Raw genomic sequence first — 10,292 nt, 5'->3', positions numbered from 1 at the left:
TGCACCGCTTCCTCCGTTCTGTCATTGCAGAGCAGCTTTAGTCACTCGTGGGTTTCTGATCCAGAAAGGTGCAGTTTAGGGTGCACTTACTCAGCACCGGTGACACAGAGATGTACGAACCAGGCTTAGGAAAGGGAAGATTGTACAGATTTGAATCCATGTGAAGAACTAACATGTTGTAATGGAACTTTGGGTGCTTCTCTTTTTAAAAGCGTTTTTGGGAAATGTGGGATGGTTAAGACTTGAGAATGGTCACAGAAAGTTTGCTGATTGGCTCCTGTTTCTTAATGCCATTAATAAATTGTGCGTTTGTATATGTTTTCAGGTATATGGGACAGATTGCTCATCAACCCCAAGCCTAATTCCAGAAAGAATTCCAGTCTTCAAACAGTTCGGATAGAGAGGAGTCCCTGTAAGTATCCTTTCCCCTCCCTCTCTTCCTCTCTCAAGTCTGTGCACAAGGATAGGATTCCTTACATATTCTCCTGCTCTAAGACAGTAATAACTTTTCCCAGAAAAACTTTGTGGGATGAATTTTTGGAAATCAAAATTAATGTGTGGTGATTGCAGGGGGGAGGGGTGTGGGTGAGGTAGAAGAGATATAGTGGGATGGAAAAAAAATATTAAATTATTATTGTTAATCTCTGGAAAATTTTTTTAGAGGTTATTGAGCCCAAATTTAATACACATGTATGAGAAAACACCACCACATTCTGTTAAATTGAACACAATTATTTAAATGGTAAATGTTACTCGTAACATGACATAACAGCCAATTCTGGTCATTAATTGCTCCATAGGATTGCTGTACCACACACTCATAAGTACATACCACACTCAGACTTTATTCATATAACATCGGTAATTCACTTAAAAAAGTTTTTTTTAATTGATTTCAGAGAGGCAGGGAGAGGGAGAGAGATGAAACATTAGTGATGAGAGAGATTCATTGATCGGCTGCCTCCTGTACACCCTCCCCTGGGGATGGAGCCTGCAGCCCCGGGTATGTGCCCTGACCAGAAATTGAACCGTGACCTCTTGAGCCACATCAGCGGGCTTGCCCTTTCTTGACTTTTACCACCATTTTCTTTTCTCCTGCTCTCTGGACATGTATCACTTGTTGTGTAGCTGTGTCAGTGACTATGTTTTGAGAGCTAGTGATGTGCTGGGCCTCACAAGAGTAAGAAACTATTATCCCGTTTGTTGACTGCCCTGCTCATAGCACAATGCCTGGCTGTTATCACCCCTCTTTTACAGATGAGTAAACTGAGGTGTCCAGTGATTAAAATAAATGTATTAGTTAGGACTCCTGTTACTATAAATGACTAAAATCCAACTCAGATTTCCTTAAGTAGGAAAGAAAGAAACAAAAACAAGAAAGAAAGAAGAGGGAGGGAGATAGAAATAGAGAATGAGGGAGGGAAGGAGGCAAAGGAAAAGAGTAGGGAGGAAAGGGGAGGGGAAGGGATGAGGGAGAGAGGAAGGAAGGAAATTTTGTTGGCTCATTTTATTGGGTAAAACCCAGTGATTTCAGATACATCTGCATCCCGGTGCCTGGTATCATCAGGGGTCCTCTGCTCTGCATCTCAGCTCTTCTCTCCTAGGTGTTGGCTTAATCCAGAACAGGCTCTTCTCCCACCTCTAGCAAGCTGGCCAGTTTATCAGCAGCCCTGGGCTTAGATTCAGCAGCTCGCTCACTCACTCACTCAGAAGGAGGATTTTTTTCCCCCTCAACAGTTCAAACCATGTTTCAGGGTGATCTCTTACTGGTCTGACCAATTCATGGTGTCACTGTGTATGCCACTGAACCAACTCATGGTGGCCAAGGTTGCAGAGCATGTAGGCACATCCAGGGTGAGGGGCAGGAGTGACTAAGAGTGACAGAGCTGAAAAGGGAAGTCAGGGTTATGTTATTAGAAGAAAGGGGAATAGATGTTGGACAGGTAAAAACAAACACTAATTTACATGCCCACGGCAATTCAGATAGTCAGGGGTGGAACTGGGATTCCATTAATAACCTTGTTGGTCTGCCACCACACCTGGTGCACTTAACTATTAAGTCATAGGGCCTCCTCATTATTATTTGTTGAATGCCAGCCTTCTAGGACAGTGGTCGCCAACCGGTGGTCCGTGAGGTCCTAAAGGTTGGCAACCGCTGTTCTATGAGGTTATAGCGCTGGGGATATATGAAAACCCCAAATTATTGGTAAATAATTGCTGAATTGTGTTTGTCATAGGACCGGCCGGGATGGGTCAGTAATTGAGTATTGACCTATGAACCAGGAGGTCATAGTTCAATTTCGGTCAGGGCATATGCCAGTATTGTGGGCTAGATCCCAAGTAGGGGGTGTGCAGGAGGCAGCTGATCAATGATTCTCCCTCATCATTGATGTTTCTACCTCTCTCTCTCTCCCTCTACCTTTCCTCTCTGAAATCAATAAAAATATATATTTTTAAAAAGGAATTCAGAAGAGGATGGGGGTTTTAAAATGAAAGGAATATGAAAAATTATTATTTTATTACTATTAAATTCACAAATGTTTTAGAGAAAATTCTGGATTTTACAATTTGAACTTTGGGCAAATACTAATGTAAGTATTGATAAACTATATTTTCTCTCTTTAGTATTGGACCAGGTACAGACCTTTCTCCCACAGATGGCTCAGGCGAATGAAAAGCTAAGAAAAGAAATGGCAGCTGCACCACCTGATCATTTCAATATTGAAAATATTGATGAGACTCTTGGAAACATTATACAAATGGTAATTATACTTAGTTTTCATTTCAGATAGTAAAATTACCAGTGTGCCTCATCACCTAAAAAGAGGGAGAACTTTTCCATTTTCATTTTTTTTTAAATTTTGTTTTATTGCTTAAAGTAGTACAAAGAGTATTATATATGTCTCCTTATTTTTCTCCCCTTGACCCTCCCCTAGCCTCCCATGCCCTCCAGTGTCTTGTGTCCATTGGTTATGCTTGTATGTGCATACAAGTCCTTCCATTGATCACTTACCCCACTCCCACCCCCCAACCCTCCCCAGCCTTCCCGCTGTAGTTTGACAGTCTGTTCGATGTTGTTCTTCCTCTGTATCTATTTTTGCTCATCAGTTTCTAATGGTTTTTATTATCCATAAATGAGTGAGATCATGTGGTATTTTTATTTCATTGACTGGCTTATTTCACTTAGCATAATGCTCTCCAGTTCCATCCATGCTGTTGCAAATGGTAAGAATTCCTTCTTTTTTACAGCAGCATAGTATTCCATTGTGTAGATGTACCACAGTTTTCTAATCCATTCATCTACTGATGGGCACTTAGGCTGTTTCCAGATCTTTGCTATGGTAAATTGTGCTGCTGTGAACATAGGGATGCATATATCCTTTCTGATTGGTGTTTCTGGTTTCTTGGGATATATTCCTAGAAGTGGGATCACTGGGTCAAATGGGAGTTCCATTATTAACACATATATGTATTTTTATTGATTTTTTACAGAGAGGAAGGGAGAAGGATAGTTAGAAACATCGATGAGAGAGAAATATCGACCAGCTGCCTCCTGCACACCTCCTACTGGCTATGTGCCCGCAACCAAGGAACATGCCCTTGTCCAGAGTCGAACCTGGGACCTTTCAGTCCGTAGGCCGATGCTCTATCCACTAAGCCAAACCGGTTTGGCCATTTTTAACTTTTTGAGGAAACTCCATACTGTCTTCCATAGTGGCTGCACCAGTCTGCATTCCCACCAGCAGTGCACGAGGGTTCCCTTTTCTCCGCATCTTCTCCAGCACTTGTCGTTTGTTGATTTGTTGATGATAGCCATTTCCATTTTCATTTCACAGTTACTTTTCTTCCTGGTAAGTCAGCTCATGTTTTTAGTACTGCATAGGTGCTTGGTCATTTTAATGATTAAGGATCTTATATATAGGTTAGTAAGCTTCCCTGGGTGAAGTTGAGGGATTAAATAATACAGAGTCATAGGAGGGCTTTTCCAAGTCATATATTTGTTATCTTGAAGCATTCATTCAGTAAATGTCCTAACTGGGTTTTTCTTTTCTTTTCCATCCCAGGCCCAAGGAGGTAATCATAGTCTGATCCATTGAAAATTCAAAAGTTAATGATATGTTTAACAGAATACATTATCTCACAGAACACATTACATAAGACACGTGTGAAAAGGGTCTCAATTTAGACTCAGGTCTTATTTCTGCACTGGAATTCTAACAGTTGTGTCTCGACAGAGCTGACACCATTGTGGGTAATATCTAATTCGTCAGCAAATCTGGTCAGCTCTACCTCCAGAATATATCCCAAATCCAACTGCGTTGCATGAGCTCCTCTCCTGCTGCCCCTGGTCTAATAATCACAGTCTCCCCTTGGGACTCTGGGAATAATTTCCCAACAGGTCTCCTTGCTCTCACCCTTTCTTCCCTAGAGTCAGTTCTTCACAGTGTGTGTGGCCCACCGTTTGGGAAGCGAGGGCCTTCCCGTCTCATTTCTAATCAATTCCAAGTCCTTCCAGGCCTGTGCGATCCTGCCTCCCGCTGTTCGCTGACCTTGCCTCCTGCCCAGTCCCCTCATTGTCTGCACTTGCACTTATTCCCCTGACTCCAGGCCTTTTCCCTCTTTGTAGAATGCTCTTCCCTGGATTTCTGCATCTTGACTCCCTCTGTCTCTTATTGTCACCTCTTCCAGTGACCCTATTGTTACCTTATTCTGGTTTATTTTTCTTTCTTTTCTCTATCCCGCACCATGCTGTATATGTAAGTGTTGCTTGTCTGTCTTTCCCTACTTGAACAGAGGTCAGCAAACATGTTCTGTAAGGGGCCAGATAGTGAATACTCTAGGCTCTGTGGACCACGCTATCTCTGTCCTGACCACTCACCTCTGCCGTTGTAGCCTGGAAGCAGCTGTAGATGAGACTTAATGAATAGGCAAGTTCTACTAACTTTACTTGTGGACACTGAAATTTGAATTCCATATAATTTTCATGTTTCATGAAATATTGTTCTTTTGATTTTTTTTTCTCTACCACTTAAAAATATAAAAACCATTCTTAGCTCATGAGTTAAACCAAGACAGGTAGCAGGCTGGGTTTGGCCTGTAGGCCGCCAATCCCGGCTCAAAAACATAAGCTCCACAAAGGCAAAGATTTTATTGTTATTGTTGAGTCTCCAGTACCTGGTGTGGTGCCTGGCTCACGTTAATAGTTGTTGAATAAAAGAGTGTATTCAGGACATAGAGAATTGGGTTATGGGGGCCTTTTTAGACTTAGAGTAAATGTAGATCATTATGGTGGACTCTGGCAATTAAAAGAACAAAAGCGCCATATTGTATTAAAAACATGTCCTTTATGCCTTGGCCAGTGTGCCTCAGTTGGTTGGAGCATCATCCCATGCACTGAACAACTGAGGGTTCGATTCTGGTCAGGGCACATACCCAGGTTGCAGGTTTGATCCCCAGTCAGGGTGCCAGGGTGCTTAGAGGAGGCAACCGACGGATGTTTCTTTCTCACATTGATGTTTCTCTCTCTCTCTCTCTCTCTCTCTCTCTCTCTCTCTCTCCCTCTTTTCCCTCCCCCCTGCCCCCTCTCCCTCTCTCTCCCTGTCCCTTCCTATTTCTCTAAAAAATCAATAAGAACATATCCTCGGATGAGAATTGAAAAAAACAACAACATGTCCATTGTGTTTCAATATTGTGCTAAATGTTGATTGTTCCCAATGTTTTTATTGTAACTTTTTAGGGAAATAAATTTCTCATGTGGTGTTTTTTGCAGGACGTGGCCTTGTTTGAGATGAATCAGTCTGATTCAAAAGACGAGGACAGTTCTGAAGAGAATTCACAGGACAGTTCCGAATCCGAGGACGAAGATGACAGCAGCTCTTCTGAAGTCACTGTAGATAACATCAAGCTTCCTCATTCAGAAGACGGAAAAGGCAAGATAGAAGTCTTGGACAGTCCTGCCAGTAAAAAAAAGAAACAGTGAAATAAATTATCCAAGCAGCAGGTGATCTACGCCTGCTAATTCTGTGAAAAAGAATGTGGCTTGCTGGTTATTTTGCATTTCAGGTAGATGGTGCTTTTATGTCACATTGGATGTGTTTTGTTTCTTGGAGAAACAGAAGCTGACTTTCAAGTAGTTGGAATAGGTAGCATTTGGGGATCTTCTAAGAGAAGTCTGTCTTTGACCTCATGCTGAAGAGATTCAGTTTAGAAAGCTTAACTATTTTGGGTGATGAGTGAATTTTTTGGCATCTTTTTTCTTCAGCATAGACTTCAGACTTGTCAAGCTTATTTTATTTTTATTTTCTTATTGATTTTTTTTTAATGTATTTTATTGATTTTCTACAGAGAGGAAGGGAGAGAGATAGTTAGAAACATCGATGAGAGAGAAACATCGATCAGCTGCCTTCTGCACATCTCCTACTGGGGATGTGCCCGCAACCCAGGTACATGCCCTTGACCAGAATCGAACCTGGGACCTTTCAGTCCGCAGGCCGACGCTCTATCCACTGAACCAAACCAGTTTCGGCTGATTTTTTTTTTAGAGAGGGAGAGGAAGGGAGAGAGAAACATTAATTCGTTGTTCCACTTATTTACGCACTCACTGGTTGATTCTTATATGTGCCCTGTCCCGGGATTGAACTGGCAACCTTGGCATATCAGGACGACGCTCTAACCAACTGAGCTACCTGGCTAGGGCTTCAAACTTACTTTAAATTAAAAATGTGAGTCACCTGTTCATTTTAAACTGTCTCAGATAAAACAACCTAGGTCAGTGGTCGGCAAACTGCTGCTCGCGAGCCACATGCGGCTCTTTGGCCCCTTGAGTGTGGCCACGAAGTTTCAATCGCACTGTACGTGCGCGCCCACATGTCGTATTTTGTGGAAGAGCCACACTCAAGGGGCCGCAGTTTGCCGACCACTGACCTAGGTGGATTTTTTTATTATAACATCAAATTTATTTCTTAGCATCAAAGTGGGGGAGAAATTTTTAAGAGAAATCCTTTTATAATAAAAAGAATTACCTAGATTTAGCTGCCCTCAGGCATATCTCCTTATTTAAAAATATATTTGTTTCCAGTTTGAGCTGGGAAGCTGGTTCTCTGTGGGTTTAATCACTGTCGGTACCTCTGCAGCCACTCAATGGCTATAAAGTGTACTGGTTGGAAAAATTCATGTTTTGTTGTTGTTGTTTTTCTTTTTTTCATAAAGCAAATGTTTTTTCTCAGCTACACAGTTGCTCATGGTTTGAAACCTATCAAATGTAGAAACTAGGGACACTGCAGGAAAAAACAGGGCACAGAATAAAAGACAGGTAACAGCTGTTTTCTCATTCAAAGGCAAAAGCGGTCCACTGAAGTGGACTTTCTGCTTCATTCTTGACCTTGTTAAACTGTTTCAGAGCTCATCAGCCATGGGGCTGGCTTTGCTGAGGATATGGGTATTTTGTCCTCTAATGTTCTAGAGCTTTCTTTTAAATATTTTTCTCTTATTCCTCACACTAGCCTTGTAAATACTCTAAAGATAACCCCCAAGGTTCTTTCTGGTATTTCCCATTGGAAACTGGAACCAGATCTCCCAGACTGTGCCTCGTGGATGCAGGAAGAGGCTAACAGATCTGGAAATAAAACTTCTAAGCTGGCAAGGTTATTGTGCTAAACTTCATAGCGCCAAACACACTGTGATGAATTATTAGTGTAAATATTTAAAGATTGTCTTCTACCAGGTAATTTATTATGCTACATTGTGGGAAGAGTTGCATTTGCCTGGTTCACTACTTAGCATGGTGCGCGGTACACAGTAGGCACTGAATAAATCAATTAACAGGTGTATGAGGACATTTTAAGCCATGGTAGGCTGCTCCAGGCAGGGGCATATGAAGGTGTAACTTTACAGGAAATACATATCCAAGTAGAAGTAGACTGAATGGTCAGTAAAAGACTGGTCAGTCTAGAAATACATACTAGTATGTATAATTTAGATATTTTTCTCCTACAACTAGGCTTCCTATACAGTTGGGGAACTTAACTAAATTCAGGTCCTCTGGACATTTTTGTGACAGAAGAAAAAAAAAAATTAACATTTACTATATGATACGGATGTCATTTTAAGCAAGTGTAAAATGTAATAGTTATTTAATGTACAATGTCAGGACTGGCTAATTTTAAACAAGGTTAGATTCTAGCCTCATACAATGTACTAAGATAAAATTCTATATGGATTAAAGATTTAAATATAAAGAAAGAAAGTTATAGGGGTTCCATACTAAAATGGAGAATATTTAATAATGTAATTGGGCAAAAGCTTTTTTAAAAAGCAGAACATTAAAGCCCAAAGTTAACAAAAGAAATAGAAAGTTCATCCACATAAATATAAAAACCTAGTTGGCAAAGAAATTTAAAGGGCAAGGGACCAATTGGGAAAAATATTTGCAACATAAGACAGAGTGCCATTAGTATAATCAAGGCTCTTACAAATTAGTAAAAAAAATCAATTTAATATCTCAATAGTGAGAAGACCATAGGACTTAAACAAGTAACAAAAGTGTTCAACTACATTTATCAAAGAAATGCCAATGAAACCAAGATTGTATTTCTTAGCTATGCTATCAGCAGATGAAACAATAATACTTACTGAGCCCTTTCTGTGTTGTCAACCACTATTTTTTTTTTACTTTTAAGAGTTACCGTCATTCATATGTATGTAAGAATTTATTGAGTTGTACATTTAACATTCATGCACTTTATGTATGTTATACCTTAATTAAAAAGCTGTTTTGTTTGTAAACAGTTTGCCTTACAGTCTATTGGAAAGTAAACCACTGTTGTGCTTTGGTTGGTCTGACCCTGTGCCGGATGCTAAGGTGAGAGATGATGGCAGCCACTGGGAGAACAGCTCTGTTGATGAAACGTTCTCTTCAAACTTGTGGGGTAGTGTATCGTCTATGGCTCTGTGACAGTTAGAAATCGCAAAATTCGGTGTAATGGTCTCTGACACAAAAATTTCATTCTGAATGAATATGCCATCTGTTCTCATAACACTTTAATCATGCATCAAATATTATTAAAAAATGCCTTGCAAAGTAGTTTGTGGTTTGTATTCTTGTATCCACTACTATGGTAGGAAAGACAAGGACAAATGTTGAGTCTTACTTTCATCTGTATTTCCCTCAGTGCCTAGTATATATAGTGCCTTTCATTTGGTTGGAACGTACAATAAATGTTCACTGAACTATTTTTTCTCTCTTTATGTTAATAAAGTAATTCATCTTAAATATCAGTGGTTCACAACCTTGGGGGGTGTGGGGGGAAGGATAAATATGATTGGTAGACTTATCCCAAAAGTTTAATGTTGAAATCTTTGTGGTTGACTCCCCAACATCCATTCATGGAAAATCTTGGGGGTGATTGGTTTGGGTATGGGTGTGGGTCGTGAACCTTCCCAATAAGGCATGGGCCAAGTCCTGTTAGTAGACTTTGGGAAGGGCACGTATTTCTCATTCCTAACAAGGAGGCACATGAGGAGCTGGGTCCTTTCTGGAAAAAGGACTGGATACTTATAACTGCGTATGATTCCTGGGATTCCCATCTAGTGGCCATAAATGGAGTCAACTCTTGAGGTACAGTCAGCACACCAAGGACAACAGAGAGAAGAAGCAAGGACATCGAGTCACTGCATCGCGTAACTCTAGATTGAACTATTGCTGAATTTCTTGTTTCGAGACAAATTTTCTTACTGTTAAAAAGAAAAAAGGCCACCACCTTATGAGATACTCTGCTAATACCCATTCCACAGATGAGAAAACTGGCATGGAGATGCTAAGCAGATTTCCTACGGCTTCACAATAGGTACATTTGAGTTCAGTCACACACCTCGCCATCATCGGCCTGCTAGTCACTGTGCTGTGAGCACAGGCTCTGAAGCCGCCTGGATCAGAGCTCAGCCCAGCCACACCTCAGTTTCTCCATCTGTCAATGGGAATAACAGTATCCCTCGAGGGGTCTTAATAAAATGAATTAATAGATAGCATATGCTGAGAACAGTAAATGTATGCTCTAGGAATAATACATAATGGGAGCAAAAACTTTGGGGAAACTTGGTAAAATTAAAGATTCCTACATCCTTTGACTCAGGAATTCCACTCCTAGGAATATATCCAATTAAATAAGTATGGCTTTGTTCACAAATTTCTATATAAGAGTTATTGTGATGTTTAAAATAGCAAAAAGCAAACCTAAATATTCAACAATAGAGAGCATTAGTATAAACAAGGCTCTTACAAATTAGTAAGATAA

At 40.5% G+C, this 10,292-nt stretch overlaps 1 protein-coding gene and 1 long non-coding RNA gene across 2 annotated transcripts; both read left to right on the top strand.

Moving 5' to 3' along the window:
* The first annotated feature begins 211 nt into the window (after positions 1 to 211).
* On the top strand, positions 212 to 6,034 carry LOC102249100 (chromosome unknown open reading frame, human C12orf45). Its single transcript, XM_005861668.2, has 3 exons — positions 212 to 412; positions 2,626 to 2,762; positions 5,771 to 6,034. Exons 1-3 carry the CDS (start codon positions 316 to 318, stop codon positions 5,978 to 5,980), a joined length of 444 nt encoding a protein of 147 aa, XP_005861730.1. The 5' UTR covers positions 212 to 315; the 3' UTR covers positions 5,981 to 6,034.
* A 643-nt stretch (positions 6,035 to 6,677) lies between these two features.
* LOC106725312 lies at positions 6,678 to 9,231 on the top strand. The gene is made up of 2 exons (XR_001361177.1): positions 6,678 to 6,768; positions 6,929 to 9,231. It is a non-coding gene; the product is annotated as an uncharacterized LOC106725312 (long non-coding RNA).
* Positions 9,232 to 10,292: the final 1,061 nt, after the last annotated feature.

Source organism: Myotis brandtii, unplaced genomic scaffold, assembly GCF_000412655.1.
Source record: "Myotis brandtii unplaced genomic scaffold, ASM41265v1 scaffold155, whole genome shotgun sequence".
In the NCBI taxonomy this organism is placed as follows: Eukaryota; Metazoa; Chordata; class Mammalia; order Chiroptera; family Vespertilionidae; genus Myotis; species Myotis brandtii.
This window is presented reverse-complemented; position numbering and strand designations above follow the sequence as displayed.

Coding starts and splice junctions, on each gene's coding strand:
- LOC102249100 (XM_005861668.2), top strand. CDS start 316: ATGTTTTCAGGTATATGGGACAGATTGCTCATCAACCCCAAGCCTAAT. Junction 413..2,625: donor TCGGATAGAGAGGAGTCCCT/GTAAGTATCCTT, acceptor TTCTCTCTTTAG/TATTGGACCAGGTACAGACC. Junction 2,763..5,770: donor TTGGAAACATTATACAAATG/GTAATTATACTT, acceptor TGTTTTTTGCAG/GACGTGGCCTTGTTTGAGAT.